The 23,420-nt window shown below is 56.5% G+C and overlaps 8 protein-coding genes across 8 annotated transcripts; 5 read left to right on the top strand and 3 right to left on the bottom strand.

Moving 5' to 3' along the window:
• Positions 1 to 823: 823 nt before the first annotated feature.
• Positions 824 to 5,311, bottom strand: B0I36DRAFT_365850 (SH2 domain-containing protein; the record flags this gene model as incomplete). The annotated part of the gene is made up of 4 exons (XM_046159206.1): positions 824 to 1,083; positions 1,151 to 4,784; positions 4,860 to 5,045; positions 5,132 to 5,311. 4 exons carry the CDS (start codon positions 5,309 to 5,311, stop codon positions 824 to 826), a joined length of 4,260 nt encoding a protein of 1,419 aa, XP_046009475.1.
• Positions 5,312 to 8,293: 2,982 nt separating this feature from the next.
• B0I36DRAFT_376079 (MAP kinase) lies at positions 8,294 to 10,033 on the top strand (the record flags this gene model as incomplete). Its single annotated transcript, XM_046160423.1, has 4 exons — positions 8,294 to 8,596; positions 8,672 to 8,829; positions 8,899 to 9,427; positions 9,494 to 10,033. 4 exons carry the CDS (start codon positions 8,294 to 8,296, stop codon positions 10,031 to 10,033), a joined length of 1,530 nt encoding a protein of 509 aa, XP_046009474.1.
• Positions 10,034 to 10,565: 532 nt separating this feature from the next.
• On the bottom strand, positions 10,566 to 11,728 carry B0I36DRAFT_247917 (HAD-like domain-containing protein; the record flags this gene model as incomplete). Its single annotated transcript, XM_046150342.1, has 2 exons — positions 10,566 to 11,340; positions 11,577 to 11,728. The coding sequence occupies 2 exons, from the start codon at positions 11,726 to 11,728 to the stop codon at positions 10,566 to 10,568; spliced, it is 927 nt and encodes a 308-aa protein (XP_046009473.1).
• A 565-nt stretch (positions 11,729 to 12,293) lies between these two features.
• On the top strand, positions 12,294 to 14,659 carry B0I36DRAFT_330223 (uncharacterized protein). Its single transcript, XM_046154813.1, has 3 exons — positions 12,294 to 12,610; positions 12,683 to 13,192; positions 13,273 to 14,659. Exons 1-3 carry the CDS (start codon positions 12,563 to 12,565, stop codon positions 14,398 to 14,400), a joined length of 1,686 nt encoding a protein of 561 aa, XP_046009472.1. The 5' UTR covers positions 12,294 to 12,562; the 3' UTR covers positions 14,401 to 14,659.
• A 689-nt stretch (positions 14,660 to 15,348) lies between these two features.
• On the top strand, positions 15,349 to 15,795 carry B0I36DRAFT_365846 (uncharacterized protein; the record flags this gene model as incomplete). Its single annotated transcript, XM_046159205.1, has 1 exon — positions 15,349 to 15,795. The coding sequence occupies one exon, from the start codon at positions 15,349 to 15,351 to the stop codon at positions 15,793 to 15,795; it is 447 nt and encodes a 148-aa protein (XP_046009471.1).
• A 295-nt stretch (positions 15,796 to 16,090) lies between these two features.
• Positions 16,091 to 17,903, bottom strand: B0I36DRAFT_330219 (60S ribosomal protein L5). Its single transcript, XM_046154812.1, has 3 exons — positions 17,757 to 17,903; positions 17,378 to 17,415; positions 16,091 to 17,303 (listed from the first exon to the last, which is right to left on the bottom strand). The coding sequence occupies exons 1-3, from the start codon at positions 17,757 to 17,759 to the stop codon at positions 16,439 to 16,441; spliced, it is 906 nt and encodes a 301-aa protein (XP_046009470.1). The 5' UTR covers positions 17,760 to 17,903; the 3' UTR covers positions 16,091 to 16,438.
• A 386-nt stretch (positions 17,904 to 18,289) lies between these two features.
• B0I36DRAFT_248458 (HAD-like domain-containing protein) lies at positions 18,290 to 19,253 on the top strand (the record flags this gene model as incomplete). Its single annotated transcript, XM_046150385.1, has 2 exons — positions 18,290 to 18,343; positions 18,450 to 19,253. 2 exons carry the CDS (start codon positions 18,290 to 18,292, stop codon positions 19,251 to 19,253), a joined length of 858 nt encoding a protein of 285 aa, XP_046009469.1.
• A 1,811-nt stretch (positions 19,254 to 21,064) lies between these two features.
• B0I36DRAFT_248681 (major facilitator superfamily domain-containing protein) lies at positions 21,065 to 23,171 on the top strand (the record flags this gene model as incomplete). Its single annotated transcript, XM_046150407.1, has 8 exons — positions 21,065 to 21,315; positions 21,411 to 21,486; positions 21,555 to 21,580; positions 21,647 to 21,722; positions 21,805 to 21,909; positions 21,966 to 22,032; positions 22,098 to 22,702; positions 22,827 to 23,171. The coding sequence occupies 8 exons, from the start codon at positions 21,065 to 21,067 to the stop codon at positions 23,169 to 23,171; spliced, it is 1,551 nt and encodes a 516-aa protein (XP_046009468.1).
• Between the last annotated feature and the right edge of the window lie 249 nt (positions 23,172 to 23,420).

Genomic DNA, 23,420 nt, shown 5'->3' with positions numbered 1-23,420 from the left:
CACGACGACAAACGCCATCCGCAACAGCTGCAACTCGCAAAACCCCCCCTGCCACATCGGGTGTTTTTTTCGAACCGTTCCAGAGAGTTCTCCTTACCAAGCTTGTGCTCTTGACTCAGCTTACACTTCGCATTTGATCGATGCCTCCGCGGATGTGACCTGCTCGCTCGGGATGCAGTGGCTGCTTATCCTCCCGAATATCCCGCAACTCCCTCTGTCAACTTTTTGCGACAAAGGAATTGATTGCATGACTGCATAAGCCGCCTAGCCGTATTACCACTCGTCCCCCAAAACCGCCCCGGGGACAAGCACTCTTGGCTGTAACTCACAATACCTGTGCAGGAGTGCGAGCACTGCCCCCGTCTCATCCACTGGGATGATACCATGCCATACCATAGACGATTAGGCCCCATAGACAGACAAACGCTGCTGAGAGGGTGGGCAGTGCATCACGATTGCCCGCGCTTACTCTTGCAAAAGTGCACGATGCAATCTTGGCTGTGACAGAGCAAAGCGTACCGGCCTGGAGGCCTCGCTGTCCGGGACGGATCATGTTCCCTGGGACCAACGGGTTTCACTCCAGACCATGGGTAAGCCTGTAGACAGAAGTCGCTTGACGGAACAAAACTATCTTGGTGGTGTACAGCGGCCTTTGTAGTTGCCAGTTTCAATTAGTTATCCTTGAGTTAGTTCTAATTTTGCATCTTTTGTTCTGGACTTGGCTCTCCTGTCATGTTCACCCGTCCCGAGTACAATTATCATACTAGCTGATTGCCCCAAAGCACAAGTCTGCTTTTGTTCCGGCTGCACCATCATCTCATCTTCACCGCCTTCCCTGCTGCATCTTTGACAGCTCGTTATTCAGCCTGAGCTTGAAGCCATTGCATAACGCACGCATGTCAGGGTACTGGCTGCCCATCATCTCAAATGCCTGCGGCACCACCTTGACATGCCACTTCATAATGGGTGACGCCTTGCTGACCTTGAAGCACAGGCTGAAGTATCCTGGGTGCTTGGGATTGATCCCGAACAGGTAGATCGAGCGGTTCGGGTTCGCATCCGAGTACGAAGTCAACCATTTTTCTGTGAAAATCATTATTAGCACCTCGTCTGCAACAGTCGTCGTCGATGGTGGGTGGGACTAGCATACCTAGATCTGCCAAGCTGCCCTTCTTGAACTTCTCGTGGTTCATCAGCTCGTTGACCTTTCTAGCCATGGCCTTGACATGCGCCTCAATCAGCTCGTCGAGATCGGTGTAGGTGTATTTGCCACCAATCCGCAGCTGCTTGCCCAATGCAAACTCGCTCTCCTTCTGCAACTCGAGGACATCAATGTGCTGGAAGACACCATCGGCGACCTTCCACGTGATGGTGAGATGGTCGTTACCCTTTGATGATGGTCGCACAACCACATCACCCTGAGCACGTGAGCCAAGGTACTCTTCGGCCTGGGCCGAGTTGAAAGTCTTGAAGTACGGGTGCTTGATGACTCTTTGCGCCCGGCCAGTCGTCTTGTCTTTCTCACGGAGAGCCTCCTGGTCGTCTGCTTCCTGGCGGAAATCCCATGTGTCGCGGTCGTGGTCGTTGTACTTCCGGTACGGTTTCCGCAGCTCGTCTTCACGTAATGAAAGCTTCGTCAAGAAGTCTTTGCGGTTCAGCTCCAAGATCTTTGCCTGGACAGTCTGGCCCATGTGAATGACATCCTTCATCGACATGCCAGGTCGGTACGAAACCTCTTGAGAATCGATTCGCCCCTCGATGCCGCAATCAAGCTTGGCAATTGCGAAATCGTCCTTGACCACTCTGATGTTGATCGAGATGATCATGCCTTCGGCAAGGGAGTCCTTCGTTTCACCAGTGAACATCGTGAAGATCTGGTCGGGCTGCAGAATGGCGAACGGCCGGCGAATCTCTTCGTATGGAGCCTGGAGTTCTGCGCGTATCGTCTCCAGTGTCGCTCGCTTCCTCTGGCTGTAGTTCTTCTCCAGCTGTTCAGCGTATTCTTCAAGAATGAGCTCATTGACCTTCTCTTGCTCGTCCTCCCGGAACAGCTTCCGCACAATGGCACCTGCACCATTCTCGTCTGTCTCGGCCTTGACATCTTCCTCGTCGAGTTCCAGTGCGTCGGCAGCCATCTTGCGACCAAGCTCGTAGTCCTCAGGGTGTACACGAGTGTTATCAAGTGGCTCCGAAGCCGGGTTTGTTGCATCGTACTCGATGAAGAGGAAACTGGCGCAGTTGTTCCATACGCGCGGTCCGACGACGGGCAGCTTGTTGTTATCAGGGTCGCCGACAAGTTCATCACGCGAGTTGACAATACCACCGTTCGTGTTGATTGCCTTGATAACGCTTGTAGCCTTGCGGGGACCAAGACCGGCAACATAGGGCAGCAGGTTGGCTGTGTACGAATCGTTCACAGCCTCGTTGATGTCGACACCGTAGAGATTGACCATGTCGACCATCGCAGTCTCCAGGTGCTTGAGGAACTTCTCCGGTGGTAGCAAATGTTGGCTAGGGTGGAAAAGGAGAGATGCAACATCCTTGCCGAGTGCGGCGTATTCCTTCATGGGGTTTTGCAGGTACTTCGCAAGGCCCACGCAATATCTCGCAATCTGGTTGAGAGTTGGGTTCTCCGCTTGAGCGCGGGGGCTGTCCTTGTACAATCTTGCCACCTCATCGTTCACAACAACAACCTCGAGCAGGTCGCTCCGGTAGTCGTCTGAGTCGGGGTCAGTGTACTCTGCCCCCTCCAGCTTCTTCTCGCTCACGAGCGCCTCGATATCGCGGACGAGCTTTTGGGTATCCGCTGAGAAGCCGCTAACGCCGATGACGTCAGGTTTCCTACGCTCGACGATGTCAACAAACAGTTCTCGCTGCGCTTCATCACGAGACAAGTTGCCCAGCTGGCCTTGTTCTGCAATGCGTCCATCTTCGTCAACCCAGACCCAGAAGACAGGGTCTCTGGCAGGGTCGCCCATGCCGTTAGACAAAGCAAGCACCCGAGGCGCTGTGCCCAGAACCATCCCCTTTGGCTTGTAGGGCGCCTGGTCGAGACGCTTCGAGTACTCCTCACGGCAAATCTTGAGGAGCTCATCTTGACAAGCAGTCCGCAATGAGTCCTTGACTCCCTTCGCGATCAGCCTCTCCAGCCTCGGGAATGCAAGATCCAGGACCTGGCGCCGCTCCTCGTTCCACGCATCGGCGAGCTCGCTATAGTTGTCGGATTTGAACTCAGCCAGGAGCTGACGCTTGAACTCTCTTTCGTTCATCAGACGAAGCCTGACCTCGATCAGGCCCTCTTCTTCCGCCTTCATCATCTTCAAAAACCGCTCTGGGTGCCGCGCAAGATCGCTGATGGTCTGGTTGACTAGGTACTTGATCTCGTAAAATGGATGCGCTTCATCTATCCGGCGGAGACCCTTCTCGGTGCGGTGGCAACTGACTTCGCCCATCTGGTAGAAATGGATTCTGAAATGCTTCCGCATGCGGGGACTCATGAACATCTCCTCAGCATACATCTGTCTGGCCTGCTTCAGGACCGATTCTCCAGTCTGGAAATCGCTGTCGGTCAGGCTGTCGGCCAAGTCGATCGGAAGCATCTGCTCATCATCAGCCAGCACCTTTTTGCCTTCACGAAGTGCATTGCGAGCCAGCTGGTCCGGAGAGATGCCGTACGCCTTGACAAATCTGTATGCTTTGCTTTTCCGCACACGCTCGAACAACGACGCTTTTGTGCCAGGTCGCTTCGTCTCCTTGCCCGTACCGTTCATGCTCGCGATATCCTTCAGCTGTGGTCCGTACTGGAACTGGACGAAATCCTGGATGTCTTGAAGCTCGCCAATCGTCGCTGCCTGCGGAATCATTTCCGGAATCATCTCATCGATGTCTTCGGTGACTGCGCGCAAATTATCGTACGTCTTCTCCAATGCATTGCGCTTCTCAATCAGGGATCGGAATTGTATGTCGAGATCGAGGATTCGCCACAGGTCATCCTGCGTCAAGAGCTTCTCGGCGGTAATGATGAATGGTGGCGCGTCTGGGTCGTTTTGGTGGTCAGGATTCCGATTCTTGCGAGCATGAATCAAGTAGTCTTTGCGGTGTTGGAAGACGTATGGCACTTCAAGCTCCTCCACGACAAAGTACTCAAGGACTTTGCCAATGGCCTTGTGGAACGGGCCGTGTAAGTCGCTTGAGAGCTGCTTCTGCGGCCACATCAAATTCATGATCCACTCCGCCTCCTCTCTGAACTGATCCGCCGAGATTTGCAGGTGCTTGAAAGGCTTGCGGTCTAACTGGAAGCGCTCTGGCTCGTCAGTGAAGCGGATTTCGTTGTCGGCCTCGGTGAGGAGCTTCTCCGCCAGCTGTGAAGGCTCAAAGACGTCCTTGAGCTCGAGTGTCTGTTCACCCTTCTGCCGCTCTTCCTCTTCCTCCTCCATGTCAAGTGCCCACGCATATTCCTCTCCGTTGCCAAAGATGGCCGCCATATCTTCGAGCGCATCCTTATCGAGTCCGGCAGTGTCGAGCACGCCACCAGCAATCTGTCTTTCCCGTGGTCTGGCGACCTCGAGATCTTCCATCTGGCGCATCCGTTCGTCCTCGTCTTCTGGGAAATCTTCTTCGATGAAGTCATCGAACTCGTCGACGGCGGCGCGGTGGCTAGGTCGTCCGTACGGCCGTTCGTCGGCTTCTTCTTCCTCGTCATCGAACATGTCGTCGAGTCCGCGGCGCTCGTTCCCTCGCGCCTTCTCCTCTTGATGGCCGCGCTTGAGACGCTTGTAGTTCTTCTGTGGCAGGCGGTAAGAAAGAATAAGTCAGCCACACTGCGTGCAGTCACACCCTTTTCCAGAGGAAGTCCTTACCTGATTTTGCTGGTTGCGGTCCGCGTCAGGGATGGTTTCGCCGATGAGGTCGAGATCCTCCTCATCCAGCTGGGCATCCTCCTCGCGCTCCTGCCGCCTCTTCCGCTTGCGCCGCCGCCGCCGCTCCTCGGGGTCTTCATCTTCTTCCTCTTCTTCGTCCTCGTCTACGATGAAGCCTTCGCGGATCTGGAAGTGTGTTTGAGTCCTGTTAGCGAGCCCGTCATCTGCAAGCCACGTTCATGAGGCGTGCAATAGCATCGCGTCGCTCCTACCTTAGCTGCCTCTTCCTCATCATCGTCCTCATCCTCATCGTCGCTAGAATCGTCCATCTCGCCGTTCCGTTTGCGTTCGCGCACGCGGGCTTCACCCGTCTCCTCATCAAAGGACTCGTCATCCTCGTCGTCGTCGAGCTCGGCCTCGCCGATGACGAGATCCCGCATTGAGTTGCTCATGTTGGATGGCGTCGTCTGGGAAAAGATTGCGGGCAGAGTATGTGTCGGCGTGGTTGCCTACGTGCGGCAGAGCAAGGAGTGTGGTCGAATTCGGGGGGCCGACCAGTTGCAAGGTCAAGCGAGATGGCGGCTGTCCGTCGTTCTCGACACGGTGGAGAGACTAGGAGGAATTCGTTCACTGCCACCTGTCTACAATGATACCAAAGACAGATGATGAGGTGAAGAAAGGAAAAGAAACCGGGCTCAGGGAAAGGCCGGTTTGAGCTCCATTGACAAGCAACTGCGCAAGCTGAGTTGGAAAATTGGTCGCGTTTTCCGAGCATGCAGGCTGCTGAGCGCGCGCACCATCAATTGGCCGTTGCCCCCCAAGCTAGTATTTTGGGGAAACGTGGCGCAGACGTCACTGAGCATGGGCGCCACACATCCACTTGCCTGTGGCTGAGGCCTGCACTGGAGACTCGCTTTATCTGAACATCATGGATTGCAAGTAGTTGGTTGACTAGGTCGGCAACTAATGACGACTTGGTTTTCCGAGCCGACTTGCATAAGATGAGAACCCTTGTTCAAGATTGCAAACAACTCTCAATAAGCGTCGAAGCAATGTATCCCGCGGTGCTACAAGTCACAACACGGAGCTGGAAACCACCTAGGCAGTCTCAACAGTCAGAACCCGATGGCCGCAGATGTGTTCGGCAGGTGCAGTAGACTTGGTTGTCGTGTTCTTCGTGTGTTGGTTGTCTCGGCAGTGCACTGTAGCCCGGTATATTTGTCGCCAGCGCGCGAACCGCACCAGAGGAGGTTGTCTAGCAGGTGGACGGATACTTATTGCTCACAATCTTTATCCAATGCCATGGTGGAATCACCAAAGCCGACTGAATGACACCCTTGGGACTGCGATCGTGCAGATCTGGAGGCTGCAGTCAAATCACCAATAGTGATGCTCACTAGGCCAGGCTCATCAGACACTCTGCACGTCACAACTCGCGTACTTGCCGTTTCGAGTCAGCAACTATCCACGACCAGCACAGCAAAGAAAGACCCTGGATAATCCCGCTTGTAAGACTCTGGGACCCTCAGCATGAGGAAGCGCGTGCGCCCTGGCCGGGTTTGTTAGAGATCTGCGAACATGACTACAACTCCCGTTCGAGCGAGCCCCTCGCCTCAACGGAGACTATTGGAAGCCCCGTAGATGGGGCCAGTGCCTTGGGCGACGTTTCGAATAAATGTCAGCGGACATGGTCTCCAAACACGTGGTCTTCTACGGACCATCCCATCATGACGCCGCGGGCTCTAGCGAGGCGCACGGCGGTCTCATTGAGCGCAGGCTGTTGGTAAACTAGAAGCCGAGAATGCTGGGGTGTGTTCCTGAGGGTGTCCCTTCTGGGACTTGAGATGGCGTGCGTACAGGAGGCTTGCCGTCAACCCCCTGTCGCGCGCCCCCGTTGGCTGTATCAGTGATCAATTAGAGCTCGTAGCCGCGCCCCTTCACCTACCAGCGGCAGACTGGGCCATGGTAGCAGTCGAATAGAACCTCACACATATGTGCCCCGTACCGATATGCTCTATTTGACACGAGCCAGATACTGCGTCCTTGGATGCCAAGTCTGGAGCTTGCTTGGAGGTATCTGAAGCTATTTCGGGAGCTCGGCGCATCGCACGATTGCTACCTTGCGGGAGCTGCGGTTGCTGTGAGTCTTCTGCAAGACGGCCACACGCCAGTTCTCCCCATTGGGCACTGCGCATGCAAGGTCGACGAGAAGGATGGCCGGCCTCGGATAGTGGCCGCATCATGCGTTTGTACCTTGCGTGCGCAAGGTACAAGTCATCGGCTCCGTCCAGTTGCACCTAATGATGTCGCTCTCCTTGCCTTGGGTCGGCACCGGACTGCTCGTCCCGACGAATGCATGGGCACCTGGGCAGGCGGTAGTTGAAACCACCTCCAGGTATCGACACGGGCAGCGACCAGGCTCGAGCGGACCCGGATAGTAGCATGATCAGGTAGACGCACGGATGTATCCGCGCCTGCACAAGTCGGTCGTCCCGTAGACCTCATGGCAACAGAAGAAGCACGTCGTGGGCAGAGGGGCGAGCTAGGCTGACGAGGATGGGTTGATCAGGGCAGTGATGCCCGAGCCAGCGTGGCGCGGCCAAGGGGTCCATCGGGCGAGTACAGGACAGCCATTGTGCAGGATTAATGCAGCTGCGTGTCTTTGTCGCGTCGAGTGAGTCCAGGCCGCTGTGCCAACGTCGTCATCAGCGTCACTTCAGGTGCCGTTGCAGGGTGAGTTGTGGTCGGTTCATTGTGGCTGGCGGTTGTACTCAGCAGCCCCTGAGCACGCACCCTTGGCCCTGGGCACGCACAGCTGCCGGGTCGTCGCACGGCGTCCCCTCCCACGTCTCGGCCAGGCCAGCCATGCCTGCAGCTCCTCGCGCCCTGCACCCTGCGGCCCCCTCTGCCCAAAGACAAAAGCCCGCCTTCACCCCGCGGTCCTGTTTCCTCCATCGCCATCTCGCCGACTCGTCACGCCCGACGCCTTGTTGCTTCGCCAGTCCTTCAACCCGTGTGCGTGTCCGCCATCGCGCAAGCGTCCAGGCAGTTCCTGCGATCGAGCCTCACAGGCACCCACCCGACCACCCGCCAGCTGTGCGGCCCGCTCGACCCTCCCGTCTAGCCGCCCATCGCCACGAAGCACCTCCCAGGGTCGTGAGGGGCAGTCCACATTGCTCGACAAGACAACTCCCGCCGTGCAAGGAGCCCCTTCGCCTTCTCATTGCCAGAATCCCGTGATAGGGGTCGCTGCTTGCATCGGGCCACCATCCACTTCGGGGTTTTCTCTTCGCGGTACACTCAGTCTAGCTCTGCGCAATCATCCCACGTACAGGCCGGCAACTCGACATCTCAGGTCATACGTCGAGCCACCACCGCTGACCCCTAGTCCACCACCTCTGCTCGACTCCGCTGTCACACTGCATACATACAAAATGGCTGAACCAGGTTTCGCACCGCGCTCGATGAAGCGCAAGAATGTCAAGGGCTTGGCTCTAACACCAGCAGCCCCCAAGGCCGCCCCTGGACCTGCTGGAGGAAAGGTACAATCAGGCTGGGGTGCTGGCGGCTCCCGAGCAGCCGAGGAAGGGGCAGATGCACAGCTCGAGATCGGCATCGAGTTCAACCTCGACCTCAGACAAGATGATCTCGAGATCATGAAAGAGCTGGGCTCCGGAAACGGCGGTACTGTCAGCAAAGTCAAGCATAAGCCAACAGGAACGACAATGGCTCGCAAGGTACGTCACGCTCGCTTGTCTTGCAAACTCACACGACACAGATCAACTAATCTTCTTGGCTCCCGTTCTCTGTAGGTTATCCATGTCGAGGCCAAGAAGGAAATGCGGAGGCGTATCGTGCGCGAACTTCAGATCATGCACGGCTGCCACTCGGATTACATCGTCACATTCTACGGTGCATTTCTCAATGAGCACAATGACGTTATCATGTGCATGGAATACATGGACGTTGGGTATGTCCTTTGCCTGATTAAAAGACCATCCTTCTTGCAACAACATGCCTTCTGACAAGCATATTCTAGCTCGCTCGACCGTGTATCCCGCGATTTTGGCCCTATCCGGGTTGACGTGCTGGGCAAGATTGCCGAGGCCACGCTCGGAGGACTGACCTACCTCTACTCGAGTCTGCATATCATGCATCGCGACATCAAGCCGTCGAACATTCTTACAAACTCCAAAGGCCAGATCAAATTGTGCGACTTCGGCGTGTCTGGCGAGCTTGTCAACTCGATCGCCGACACTTTCGTAGGCACCTCGACTTATATGGCTCCCGAACGTATCCAAGGCGAGAAGTACACGGTCAAGTCAGACGTGTGGAGTTTCGGTCTGAGTATCATGGAGCTCGCAATCGGCCGATTCCCATTCGGCAGTGAGCACCCATCTGAGGATGATGGCGCACCTGCTGGTATCTTGGACCTGTTGCAGCAAATTGTCCACGAGCCTGCGCCTAAGCTCCCAAAGAGTGACGCATTCCCGTCCATTCTGGAGGACATGTGCCAGAAATGTTTGCATAAAGTTCCGGACGAGCGGCCAACGCCACAAGAGCTCTACGTAAGTTTAGACCTTTCCCGCAAACATCACTCCGAAAGCTATCAGGACTGACAAAATAACACCTAGGACCGCGATCCGTTCGTGCAAGCTGCAAAGAGGACGCCTGTGGACTTGCGGGCTTGGGCCGTCAGCTTGATGGAGAGGGACAACCGCAAATCTCACCTTGCGCCGCAACTCTCGCCCGCAACCCAAGAGCTTCTCCGCTCAGGCGAATCCCCCAATACGCACCAGGCGGACGGCCATACAGATTACACGCCAACTTCGGGTGAGATCCCCATTGTTGGGGCGATTGCCTCGCCTCGCGACTACCACACATCGAGCGCGTCGAGGTCACCAACCCGGAACGGCCGCAGTGCGCCGGTCCACCCTGGCATGGGCCAGCGATCTGCCACTTCTGGTTCCATATCTAGAGTTCATGAGACACAATTGTCGTCTGGTGCCGGCGGCGGAAGCACTTTCAGCCTGCCTGTCCGGCCAGCACCATCTTCCGCGGGCGGCCCACCGCCTTTGCCCAGGAAAGAGACGCCAGACGAGCTGCGAAGAGACGGCAGACGTGCTGCGTATCACCCGCCTTCGAATGGCAGCTATGGTTATCCATCAAGATAAAATGGTTGGAGCTGGGAAAGTTGTCTGCTGATTTGGTCACATCATTGCCAGGCGATTCAGCTTTTTGTTCTTCTCCATCATGTCCCTGAGCGAATAGTTGAGATGCAAACGAAATATCTAGCATCAGCATTTCAACTATTTGTGTGTGTGCGTGTGTGTAAGAGGTGTTGCAAATTCTGTTGTGACTAAGACATGTGGTCGCCGCTATTCTTTCTCAACCGCTGTATTCGACATCCAGCATCATCGAGGCCCGATGCAAAGATGGACTCGGTAAGTGCATGGAGACAACCGCGGGCCAGGTGTATTGACTCAGTCTGATTTTGAAATGCCAGAACTCCGGCCTCGGATCTAGACACACATTGGCGGAGACTGAGGACTTGGTGGGCCTAACATACCAACTTCTGAGCAATGATCTCTCTCCTTTCCACATGCGCGCTCAATACTCCTATATGTACCCTTAGGAGCCTCAGGACCACTACATCCCTTCCTCTACTGGCGTCTGCCAGTTCTCTTGGGGCGGCGGGGCCCACAGCTATGAGATTGTTCTGCCTGTGAAACCGTGCTCAAGAATCTCGACAAGCTCGTCGAGCTGCTCAACCACCAGGTCCGTGTGTTCGTGCTCGGCGAGGTGCCTGTTGACATCGTTGACGAGCAGAACAGTAGCCGCACCGGCCCTGCGGCCGGCAGTCATGTCGTCGATGCTGTCGCCGACCATGATGAGCTGCGAGGCATCACCGACTCGGGTGACGACGTTGCCGGACGCCGCGTCGGTGTCCCTGGCGCCGGCCTTTTCCGCGCGCTCGACCGGCCCGTCCTGCGCCTTGTCCTCGACGGCGGCGGCGGCGGGAGCGGGAGCGGCGGCATCACCGGCTCCACCAACAGCAGCAGCAGAGAAGGGATCAAGAAGCTCAGCAGGATCTCGCACGAGGCCCCACGCCTTGGCGATGAACAGGATCCCCGCGGGGTCCGGCTTGGGCGGCCTAAAGTCCCGCGTGACCACGGGCTGGATGACGCTGCCCTTGAGGAACTTGCCGAGCAGGTGCTCGACGGGGGCGCTGAAGTTGCGCGTGCAGATGCCCTTGCGCACGCCCCGCGCGTCGAGGTACTCCATGAGCTCGACCAGCCCGGGCTGCGCGACCTGCTCGACCATCATGGCCCTCTCGATCGCGCGGATGGACTCCATGGCCTCGTCCTGGCCGCCTTTGCCCGGGCCGGGGGGGAGGGAGTAGACGTGCTCGAGGATGTCGACGGACTTGGGGATGCCGAGGACTTGGCGCATCTGGCCGAACATGTGGTTTTGAGGTTTGCTATCAGTCGAGGGAGGGCTAATGTTAGTGACGGATACGAGAATAGTATTGTCTTTTGTCAAAGGGATTTTTTTCGATTTTTACGTGTGAATGTCGAACAGAGGAGCTATAATCGATATGGCGAGAATGAAGTAAGTTTGCACCACGAACGAGATTTTGAACATTGTTCATCGAGGAAACATCAATGGCACCATGAACATAAGTGTACTATGGCCTTTATCTCTCAGATCACTTACCACAATGTCCCATCCACGTCAAAGACGATGCCCTGGAGTGTGGGGAGGTCGTTGCTGCTGCTGCTGCTGCTGCTGCTGCTGCTGCTGCTGCTGCCAGCAGCAGCGGCTCCCGCTCGGAGGGGCGCGAAGCGCCGAGGGTATTTCTGGGCCATGGTCGACATGAACCGACGCATAGAAGCGTACTGAGCACAGCCTGATATGGGTTCGGCTTATGGCTCCGGTAATGTGGTGGATGGATGGGTCTGTGTGTTGAGATTAGTCTATTGTCAGGTTTGTCGATTGATCTCAGTGATTGTCGTGGGGTGGAAAGAGAGGAAAGACGAAACTCACATATGACTGTAGGGAGAGGAATACCGGAATGCCTGAGGTGTTGCTTGTCAAGCCATGCTCGTCAAAGTGAAGCCAAGTGGGATGCATGTCATTGACTCCGGTCCGGTGGGAATTATGGGGCGGTTGCTGCGATAGCCTCGTGGATCCCGCATTGTGCGGGGACAGCAGAACCAGCTCGTTTTAGGGGTTCGGACTGCAATGCGAGCGATACATCTGTACGCTGACTGAAGAGGAACAGGTCCAAGTTCAATGCGCAAATCTTAGCGATTTCTCGGAAGCAGGAAGAAAAAACCGTCTGGATTGTCAAGACACAAGCTCAGCCATGGACTGTCCACGGGGTTTCACCAAGATGGTACCTGAGCCCACTAACACTGACAACAGGGAGGGGCATGCCAGGCGACCAATCCCATCACGCGCTTCCGTTAGAGACAGCAAGGCTATTCGTCGCCCCAACGAGACAAGCTGTCTTCCTGGGCTCAAACCTCGCCAACAACAATCACGCCAAACTATCTCTGCGGACTCCCACTAGCGCAATCGATTCTACCAGAAGTCATCTCCCGTGCCCGACCAAGACCGGCTGTCATTCACAAAGCGTCGTCCCGATTGCCTGCGCCTGCGAGACTTGAGCTGTCCCGTCAGACTCCTCTCTAGCCAAGATGGCTGACGACGAGAAGGCCCAGAAACTGGCGGCGGCCAAGAAGCGGGTGCGCATCCCTCACGAATGCATTGCGGCCGCTTGAGAATGCGACCTGGCTGACATGAATCATCCCGTTCAGGTCGAGCAAATGAAGAAGAAAAACGCCAAGAAGAGCGGCGCAAAGAGCTCGACAAAGGACAAAGAACAACCCAAGGAAGAGCCGCCGCGAAAAGAGAACCCCAAGCCTGCAAAGGACGATGAGGATTCGGAGAAAGAGGAAGAAGAAGAAGAAGAAGAAGCAAACACCGCCGCCGCAACGGGCAAGCCTCCGGCCGACGCCGTCAGCGACCTCCCCAAGCCCACAGACGAGCCGCCAATGTCCCCCACCACAGTACAGCAGTCGAAGCTGCGGTCGTCCTCGTTCCGCCATGGCCCGCTTTCGCCAACCATTGGGTCGGCGGGCGAGGGCGAGACGGCGCCCGACATCTACCGCAAGCAAGTCGCCCGCATCGAGGATCTGGAGAAGGAGAACAAGCGGCTGGCCAAGGAAGCAGCGGACAATGAGAAGCGGTGGCAGAAGGCCGAAGACGAGCTCGAGGACCTGCGCGAGGGCGAGGACAAGGCGACGGATGCAGAGGTTGAGAAGTTGGTGAGTTGCTTCCCACCCACGTGCCCGTCGAAAAAGAGCGTTTGGCAGCGACTGACAACCGGTTCTCATCGTTCTCCCAGAAATCCGAGCTTGCTGCCCTGCAACGGCAACACGCACAGCTCCAGAGCGCCGCCCAGAGACGACACAGCTCGCAGGCGTCGATAAGCATGTCTGCCTCTCCACCCAGCGAGCTGCAAGCCCAGCTCGACTCCAAGTCTGCCACGATTGAGTCTATGGAGCTGGAGATCTCGCGACTCCGTGCCCAGGTGGAGCGGCAGAACACTGAAGGGGGTTCCGAGCGCGAGCAGGTTGCCGCGCTGGAGGAGAAGCTCGCGCGGGCAGAGCAAGCCGCGACAAAGGCGCAGCGTGAGCTCGTCGACGCCAAAAAGAACCTGGAGCGCACCGCGGAGCGAGCTGTCAAGGAAGGCAGCGAGAGGACCAGCGCCGAGACCAAGATCCGGACGCTGGAGCAGGACTACAAGAAGCTGCAGGAGGAGAAGGACGAGCTGGACAAGAAGGTTGAAGCGCTGGAGAAGAAGGTTGCCGCGCTGGGCAGTCTACACAAGGAAAATGACAGTCGGTCACAATCGCTGCGCAAGGAGAAGGAGAAGGCGGAGAAGGAGGCCAAGGAGGCTCTGGCCAAGGTTGAGAAGCTTGAGGCTGAAAACGCACGGCTGCGGAAGAAGGATGCTGCGGAGGGTGGAGGCGACGACGATGGCGTGGAAGAGTTGGAGAACGAGGAGAGGCAGCGCATGGAGAAGAAGATTCGTGACCTCGAAAGCGAAGTGTACGACCTTCAGAGGGGCATCTGGCACCAGCGTCGCAAGGAATTGGAGCCTGGCATGATGGACGATGTCGCAAGCCCTGGCGCCGGCGGGTTCACCAACGTCGACCTCAACAGCGGGCTGGCATCGCCCACATCGGCGAGAAAGGGCAGCGGCAAGGGCTTTGGTGACTTTTTCACAAGCGGCCTAAATGCGTTGACAGGTGCCGGTCACGAAGAGCACGACGGTCTCCTGGAGGACGACGACTTTGAGTTTGACGAAGACGCCTTCCGCAAAGCGCAGGAAGAGGACGCCAAGAACCGCCTCGAGCGCATCAAAGAGATCAAGCGCGGCCTTAAGAACTGGGAAGGCTGGAGGCTTGATCTGGTCGATGGCCGACGAGGTGGGGGTGGTTATGGTGGAGGCGAGATCTTTGAGATTTAGAACGAGATAATGCCTGCTATAGACCACATGCGTTGATCCGCGAAGACCATGGCTGCCAAGAGGCTTGCATTCATCGTGTCACGTTTGAGCGTGGTCCTGCATGCCATGCCTGCGTAGTTTCCAGACACTGAGATTTGCAAATCGGAATAAACGCATTAACAAGTTATGATGCCGTGACCTGGGGGCAAAGGGTCTTTCTGAGCACAGGTCCTCCCAAGCCATGATGAATCAGCTTTTTTCATCGATGAACTAATCGAGGTCTTGCTCATATTCGATTGTGTGTTTCGCTGGCAACTGTTCTGTGCTCGCTCTTGTCTGGTACCTCCAAATGAAGTGCATACCGTCTCCCTGCCACTAACCCCAAATCACACCTCAGGGAGTGTGCGAGTGCTCCATGTCGGCCGAAAGCTAAATGCATCTCATGTCAAGGGTCTGACTGAGCTGCCCCTCACCCCGCGCCTGCTCTCCACAGCTCGATTCAGCTGCTGATCTCATGGTCTCGAGCTGTCGCGCCTCGCGAGTTCGCGTCTTCTCTCCGTTTCTGTGTATGGTACAGCCGCCAGGAGTAAAAGTTCTCGATACATGCAGCTCGACACCGGCTCCTGGTCTCTCAAAACAAAATTGTACTTTGGGAGGCGGCAGATATCCTTGAGTTCGGAGAGTGCCACCACCCGACACCACAGACATCGCCCACTTTCGGCCAACTCCGCCACCGTCACAGTCTCTCAGCCCTCACTCGCCAATTGATTTATCTGCCGGTTGGTCTGCAGTGGTTTCAGACTTACTTGCCTTCCTACGAGATTGTATCCAGATCCCAAAGGAAGGAAAAAATCACAGCATCCCCCAAGCAGCAAGAAGAACACAACATTACAAGGCCCTCCTTAACCCCACCATCTTCACTCAAGACCACACACAAAACACTCTCCCCCCATCTTCACCACCATCATCATGGCTGCCGAAGGACCGCCACCCACCAAGGACGCCATAACATGCCACATTCTCGACACGAGCCTGGGCCGCCCGGCGCGGGGCGTCCGCGTGAAGCTCGAGGGCGGCGGCCACGCGGCGGCGGGGGCCGCGACGGGGGCACTCAAGACGTTTGAGTCGCAGACCGACGACGACGGGCGCATCAAGGCGTGGCTCGCGTCCTCGGACGCCACCACGGCCGGGGACGTGCCGACGTACACGCTGGCCGACGTGCTCGGCGAGCTCGACCAGGAGGGCGCCGAGTCGTCGACGTGGACGCTGCGGTTCTTCACCGAGGAGTACTTTGGCGGCAGGGACAAGACCTTCTTCCCCGAGGTGGTCGTCACGTTCACCGTGCTCAGGGGCCAGACGTATCATGTCCCCCTGCTGCTGGCGCCCTACAGCTACTCGACCTACCGTGGTAGCTAGTTGCGTCGGTCTGATCACAAGGAACCTAGGCGACACATTTTTGAAAATAGTATACCCTTGGGGTGTTTATACAGCGTTGGAGGGAATGAGGACAGGTTCACGCAGCGGGGGTTATCAGGAGCATCAGCTACGAGAGTTCAAGCCCCAAGAAACAATGACCTTGTGGAAATGTGAAGCATTGGCAGTGTCGTGTGCTCTGGCGAATCTCGTGTGCCTCAACGTGACATCACACACCAGGTTGAACAGCCTAGGGGGAAAGACAACCACTTTCTCGTTTCACTTTGCAGCCAGACAACTTTGCTTACTCTCAATCACTGTCAGGTATTCATTGCAACTTGATCAACTTTGTCTCATTAGAAAAACCAGCCAAACAAGTCCGTAACAAATTTTCCCAACCCCGTGAACTCCACATGCATATGCCCAGGATGGTGGTTCGGATGGCACACGAATCAACACCATTGCCTTTTTTGTTTTTTTGTCCTCTCTTGGAATGAAGCAGACCTAGTTGTGTCCTTGTGTCCCAATGTGATTGAAACTCCCAACTTCACTTTCGGTAAACCCCGTCCACGCACGTCATGCTAGAAAAGATTGCTTTGGGGGATTTTTTTTTTCATCTTCTCATTCGAGTTCCAGCGTCTCCCATTTACTGGGCACGGAGCTCGGCAATCTTCTCGCGGACGGTCTCCTCACGCTCGGCCTTGGTCTTCTTGACCTGGCGGAACTTCTTGGACTCGGCCTTCCACTCGTCCTTGGACTTCTTGGGGGCGTCGGACTCGTACTTCTTGAAGGGGTCCTCACGGATGGCAGCGTGGGCCTCGGTGTACATGTCCTCGAGACCGTCGGCCTCGAGGTCGTCGTCGAGGTACTTCTGGAACTGGGACTTGTAGCGCTCCTCGTCGTCGTCGGCGAGGGTCTCCATGTACTCGGCGACGTGGCCACCGACAATGTACTTCTTGAGGGTCTCGGCGTCGAGCTCCTCGGTCTCCATGTCGTAACCGGGGAAGCGGTTCTCGGAGTGGGGCACGAGGATGCCGCCGTCAGAGGCACCCTTCATGGCACCAAAGACACGGGCACCGGTGGAGGTGCGGGCAAGACCGACGTCGAGGTGGGCCTTGAAGGGGCGGCGGGTCTCGCCATCCTCCTCGGCGGCCTCGGTGAGGGTGTACTCGCCGTCAGCCTCCTCGACACCAGTGAAGGTCTCGTTGAGGCCGAGCTTGTGGAGGGCACGGCGGGCGATGAGCAGACCGGTGGCGTAGGCGGCGGACCAGTTGGTCAGGCCGTGCTCGATGCCGTAGGCGCGGAGCTCGTGGGAGTAGGCAGCGACGAAGACCTTGTCGCCGCCAATCTCGGAGGTGACGATCTGCATGATGATGTCGCGGTTGGTGAAGCGGACGACCAGGCGGTACTTGGGCGCATTGTACTTGTTCTTGGCCTGGGTGATGAGGCGCTTGCGGGCGTAGTAGTCGGTCTTACCCGCTCTTCTGCGCTTGTACTTGGTTTGGAAGCGGCTGGAGAGAGAGAAAAACTTGTCAGCAGGTCTGTTCGTGCGCCATGGAAGAATTGAGCGCGAGAGAAAACTCACCTGTAGTAAGCGCTGTTCTTGACCAACTTGGTGAAAGCCTGGTTTCAAGATCATCCTCGAGTCAGCAATTGTCGCTTCAGAACTTATTTGTTCTCTCCCGAGTGGGAGGCATCCGAAGCATCTTGCATTGACTCTGCAGACAGGAAATGAGAGAGCTACACGCAGAGAGCTACGCTCAAGACAAAGCAAGAACGGTTCTCATTGTGCGCCGGGATGCAGCTTGCAGTTCTCGTGCCGCCATTTCTGGCACTGCATCCCGGGGTGAAGATAGGCCATTGTTTGTAGAAAGTCTGCCCTCATTCTTCGTCCTCCTCGCTCGTGTCTCGTCGTCGAATACGCGGTGCCTGTGGCGGCGGTGGAACTCTCTCTCTCAACTCACCATCTTGACTGATTTGTGCCCGGCGGGTGATGCACTGAGATCTGGGTTGTCGTGGTAGAGTCGGGGATGGAAACCTCTTGTCGCGGCGATGCGCCTAGCTAGAGTGGTGTGCCGCACCCCGGGAAAATTAAAGTGGCTCGAAATTCTTGTGTGCAAAAATTCGCTTAGCGCCCCTCTACGAAACTGCCGCGGTGGGCGACGACAGAGTGGAATTGTGGTGGGCGACGAGCTGGCTTAGCTAAGCTGGGATAGGAAGTCTATCGTTATCTTATCGCCTTGCGACAGACCCACCCACGCGGGTGGATGACGGCTCCCGTCCCCAGGCGGGTGCCGAGGTCCAGCGGGCAATCGGTGCACGTCGCGAGGTGGGTATCGTCACCTCCGTTGTCTACCCCGGATTCTGCGTTGCCGTGCGTGATAGTTTTGTTGTGTAATATCCGCTCCCCTTCCCTACACGCGAGTCTACCTTCAATCTCTGGGACGAACCAGGGCATAGAATAAGCGTGCTATTCCTCACTTGATACCACGGCACGATGTCTTCACAAGCTCGGCCGAAAGTGCTCCTCTTTGATATCGGAGGCGTTGTTGTAAGTGTCCCGGGAGTGAGATACCATGTCAAGTGTTGGTTCTCAATCCGCAACAGCTTGACGATAAGTCTCACTGTCCTCAAAACAATGCTAACCTCCTGCCCAGGTTGTCTCTCCTTTCCAAGCCATCCTCGACTACGAGCTGAGTCTAGGAATCCCCCCAGGATGGGTGAACTACTCCATCTCCAAGACGGCGCCAAACGGATTCTGGCACAAGCTCGAGCGGGGCGAGATCCCCATGGACGAGGCCTACTTTGCGGGCTTCAACGCCGACCTGAGCGACCAGGGCCGGTGGCACGACTTCTACAAGCTCCAGCAGGCCAAGGACTCTTCCTTGCCGCGCCAGGTGCCCGACCTACCGCCCATCGACGGCCGGTGGCTGTTCTACGAGATGATGACCAAGTCCAAGGCGCACGACCCCTGGATGTGGCCGGCCCTGCACAGGCTGAGGCAAAGCGGGCAGTTCATCCTCGCGGCCATGAGCAACACGGTCATATTCCCAGAGGGAGATCCTCTGCATGAAAAGGACTTCTTTGAGAACCCCGTCCGCAAGATGTTTGACGTGTTCGTCTCATCCGCGCACGTGGGGTTGCGGAAGCCCAAGCCCGAGATCTATCAGTACACGCTCAGGGAAATCCAGAAGTTCGCAAAGGAGAATGCCGACACGGAAAAAGGGCGGGCGTTGGGGTGGGCTGAGGGCATCAGGCCAGAGGACATTTTGTTCTTGGACGATATTGGTGAGAACCTCAAGGGCGGGAAGAAGGCTGGGTTTCGCACGTTAAAGGTTCCCTTGGGAAGGACATATGAGGCGGTGGACGGGCTCGAGTCTGCGACGGGCCTGAAACTGGCTGGCGATCACCCAAGAGTTCCGGTCAAGCCGACCATCACAAAGACCAAGTCCAAATTATAGCGCGCTGTTGGCAATAGGCCGGATCCAAATCCAAATCCAAAAGGCTTAGGCCATGCCCAGCCTATATCGAGACTGTCTGCACGGGTATCCGTCCGTCAGGTTCTCCTTGGGCCAGTATGCAAAGGTTTCCATGGATGGTAACTGTAGCGGTGGCATTGCAGCCAGAAGACGCTGCAGGGGAAGGGTTTCTGCCATTCCTGCTCGTCGTCCGTGAAGGGCACTGGATGGAATTCTCCCTCATGATGTCCAAATGTCTGCACGTGCGACGGCCACACTCCCTGTCTGCAAGTTAACGGGTTTTGGAGGCTCTTCGTAACGCATGACAGAAAAGCCATCCTTGTCTGGAAGCGTGGCCTCCCGGTAAATTACAGCCAGCATTGGTGGCGGTCTACGTAGACAAAGAGATGCAGAGAGGCTTGACAGAAGTTCGTTTGGTGGCATGTGTGGCGTCCGGATCAGGCAATACATGGTCCGGTATTCCCGTCCGCTATGGAAAGGGCCGAATAACCCAAGGAGGGCTGAACACAGCGGCCGGAAGGAGAGGCGATAAGGGCATATTGCTCACCGCAGAAGTCGGGAGGCTGGTGGTCATTGTCGGAATAGTCCCTGATGCTGCCCCGGAAGAGCAGACTTCTCGCAGCCATGAGAGTTCTCTGGGGTGGTTTTGCGGCTATGCATCATGGCGATACCCCCGAGCCGACACGCCGGAGTGCAGACAGGGGTTGGTGACGTTTAGGCTAAAGACTTTGGAGGGAGGCGAGGAGCAGCCACCGACGGCGAGGGCGCAAGCGAGCATGTCAGCCAAGCGATCCAAGCAGCGGCTGGCAAGCCCCGCCAGAGCTTGTTCAGCACACAAGCACTGTCTAAACGAGCTGAGCCGGGGCGGACTGCCGTCCCTGCCCTTCCCCCGCAAATCTCCACACTCCACACTCAAACAAGAAGAAGAAGAAGAGGGCCGAATGCGCGGAGCACCGCTTCCCCGCCAATCAGCAGATCCGCAGTGGACTCCTGAGGTCCCTAACTGGTCTTCTCCACGGTTGATCAACGTCATGGCGGTGGTGGTTCCGCCCTCGTCGCTGGCTCTGGCTCCAAAACTCCGCCCGTGGCTCACGCTGCCGATGGCGGGCTTGTCGCTAGTCATGCACAAAGCGTCCGATTTGGAGATGGCAAATCTCTGTTGTCATAGCGCTTCCATGTAGGAGTTCCATGTGGGAGCAGGTTGCGGCCTGGCTGTACCTTTGGGACGGGCCAGCCAGGTCAAGGAATGGTTGGGGTGTGTGTGTGTGTGTGACACACTGAGCAGCTCCCCTTACGATGAGGGCGGCGGAGGAGAGGAACAGCGGAACAAAGGAACAGAGAAGGAGCACTCTGGTGGCCCCTCCCTCCACAAAGCAGCCACAAATGCTTCCCCATGTCCAGAGCTTCAGATTACCCCAGATCGTGCGTTGCGCCAAGAGTCCCCAACCCGGTCACCGTCTCGAGCACCGCCGTTCTCGGGCACACCTGCACACCCTCAATGTCCACTCTGATGACGATCCTCTTCCTCCTCCTCCTCTTATACGGGGCCTGGTGCCTCTCTGTGCTGCCACGCATGGCATAATTATTACCCCCTCCCCTCCCTCTTCCTCTCCCCATCCAGGCACTCCCTCCTGCAGTGCTACCTCCGTTGTCGCAACTTGCCAGCTCCAGGTACACATTGCTGTTGCCAGTTCGTTGCAAGGAACACCTTTGTCGCAAATACGTACTTTGGCCAGTCCTCCATCGTCTGAACACAGCCAACATCGACTCCAACCCAGCCCTTATCCTCAACCATGTCAGGCTCTCCAGACGCCAAGGACAGCGACCCTGAGCGCCTCTCGAACGAGGATGGCCACAAGAACACGGTCGGCGCGGGCGTCGTCCACCAGGAGTCGGCCGCACGCAGGGGCCTCCAGATGCCAGCCATCCTCGCCGCCATGACCCCCGAGCAGCGCGCAGACCTCGAGGTGCGTCTCCGCCGGAGGATCGACTTGCGCCTCATGCCCATGATCATCCTTATGTACATCCTCAACTACATCGACAGGTACGAAAACTCTCGCCGTGCACGGCCGCCCAAGTGGCGCTTCCCCAGAGAAGGAGTCCTTGACTAATATGGTTTTTGTCTTCGCATCGCTTCAGAAACAACATCGCAGCTGCAAAGCTAGCGGGTCTTCCACAGGATCTACACCTCAGCCCAACCTCGAGCGAGTTCCAGGTAAGCCATATCACGGCTGTACTATTTTCCCGCGAAACGGGGCTGATTTATTGTCACGATTTGAACAGACGGCCGTCAGCATTCTATTCGTTGGGTAAGTCTGATCAAGCGCGCGCACACTCCCTTCCGGCACTAAAGCAAGAGGCTCATCTTCAATAAGTTATCTTCTCATGCAAATCCCGTCAAACTTGTTCTTGAACAAGATCGGTAAACCGGCTATTTACCTGCCTGTCTGCGTAAGTCCATGTCTATCTCACAATCTCCAGGGAGAAAACAACATTCGGACAGACCCATGCTGACTTGTCATATAATTCCCAGATGATCATCTGGGGCATGATCTCTGCGGCGACTGCGGGTGTCAAGAACTTTGGCGGCCTCATCGCCATCAGATTCTTCCTGGGTTTCGTCGAAGCAGCCTACTTTGTGAGCAAGCCCTAGCCATCCATGTCTCCCTAGCACCAGCTGACCCAAGAACACAGCCGGGATGTCTATACTACCTAAGCTGCTGGTACACCAGAAAAGAGCTTGGTCTTCGCACAGCATTCCGTATGTAAAACTGTTCCCAAAACAATAACGCAGAGCAAGCCTAACAAGATCCTCTCGACATCCAGTCTACTCTGGCGCCCTCATCTCCGGCGCCTTCTCAGGCCTAATCTCCGCCGGCATCACAGGCAACATGAACGGCACTCTAGGTTATAGCGCATGGCACTGGCTCTTCATCATCGAGGGCGTCGTGACCATTGTCATCGCCTTTGCCGCATTCTTCATTCTGCCCAACTTCCCGCGCACCACCTCCTGGCTAAGCGAGGAGGAAAAGGCCCTGGCCATCTGGCGTCTCGAGGAGGACATTGGCGAGGACGACTGGGTCGGCACCAAGGAGCAGACCTTCTGGGACGGCGCCAAGCTCGCCTTCACCGACGTCAAGACCTACGTGCTCATGGTCCTGCTCTTCTGCATCGTCGCCTCGGGGACCGTCACCAACTTCTTCCCCGCCGTCGTCGAGACCCTCGGCTACAACAACGTCACCTCCCTCCTCCTCACCTCACCCCCCTACGTCGTCGCCGTCATCACCACGTTCCTCAACGCGTGGCACGCCGACAAGACGGGCGAGCGCTACTGGCACATCACGCTACCCCTGTACGTCGCCGTCGCCGCGTACATTCTTGCTGCGACGACTACGGGCCTTGGTCCGCGGTACGCCGCGATGGTGCTCATGGTGCGTACAAATCCCTTGAAAACTTCCAACTGTTCCTTTCTCATCCTCTGATATTTAACATGCTTTTTGCTCCGGTTGCGGAACCAAGTGACTTTGCTAACTCGGACACACATGATTTTAACAGGTCCCCGGAGTGTACACTGGCTACGTCGTCGCCCTCGCCTGGATCAGCAACACCCTGCCCCGCCCACCGGCGAAGCGTGCCGCGGCCCTGGCCTTCATCAACGCAATCTCCAACACGTCCAGCATTTATGCAAGTTATATGTACGGCGACTGGATGAAACCTCGCTACGTCATCGCCATGTCCGTCAACTGCGCCACGGCCGTCATCGCCATCATTGCTGCCACTGTTCTGCGTTTCATGCTCGCGAGGCTCAATAAGAAACTCGACCAGGGCATCTTTGTCGAAGGCGCAATCAACACGCTACCTGGCGAGGCTGCAATTCACGGGTTCCGATTCAAGCTGTAGGCGATGCTTGTGGTTCTGGTTCAGTAGAAGAGCCGTCCTACAGGATGCAAGAGTCTATGGATTTTATTCCCAAGTGTTAATGCAGACTCGGCTTTATTTCTAAGATGCAATACACGAGACATTGGATAATTAGATATAACGTTGCGGCTGAGTGCGAGGGCGAAATTTATAAAATGAACAACCCAAATAAAGTGACTCCCAGCTTCACACGAACAATGGCCTTTGAGCCGGCTTCGTGCTTTGCCTTGG

This window comes from Microdochium trichocladiopsis, assembly GCF_020744255.1.
Source record: "Microdochium trichocladiopsis strain MPI-CAGE-CH-0230 chromosome Unknown B0I36scaffold_8, whole genome shotgun sequence".
NCBI lineage: Eukaryota > Fungi > Ascomycota > Sordariomycetes > Xylariales > Microdochiaceae > Microdochium > Microdochium trichocladiopsis.
The sequence above is the reverse complement of the archived record's forward strand: the minus strand, read 5'-3'. Positions and strand labels throughout refer to the sequence as shown.

Bases quoted from the DNA above. Each gene is read 5' to 3' on its own strand.
- B0I36DRAFT_330223 (XM_046154813.1), top strand. From the start codon at position 12,563: ATGGCTGACGACGAGAAGGCCCAGAAACTGGCGGCGGCCAAGAAGCGG. The intron at 12,611-12,682 runs GTGCGCATCCCT...CATCCCGTTCAG, and splicing joins TGGCGGCGGCCAAGAAGCGG to GTCGAGCAAATGAAGAAGAA. The intron at 13,193-13,272 runs GTGAGTTGCTTC...TCGTTCTCCCAG, and splicing joins ATGCAGAGGTTGAGAAGTTG to AAATCCGAGCTTGCTGCCCT.
- B0I36DRAFT_330219 (XM_046154812.1), bottom strand. The intron at 17,304-17,377 runs GTGAGTTTTCTC...CTCTCTCTCCAG, and splicing joins AAGAACAGCGCTTACTACAG to CCGCTTCCAAACCAAGTACA.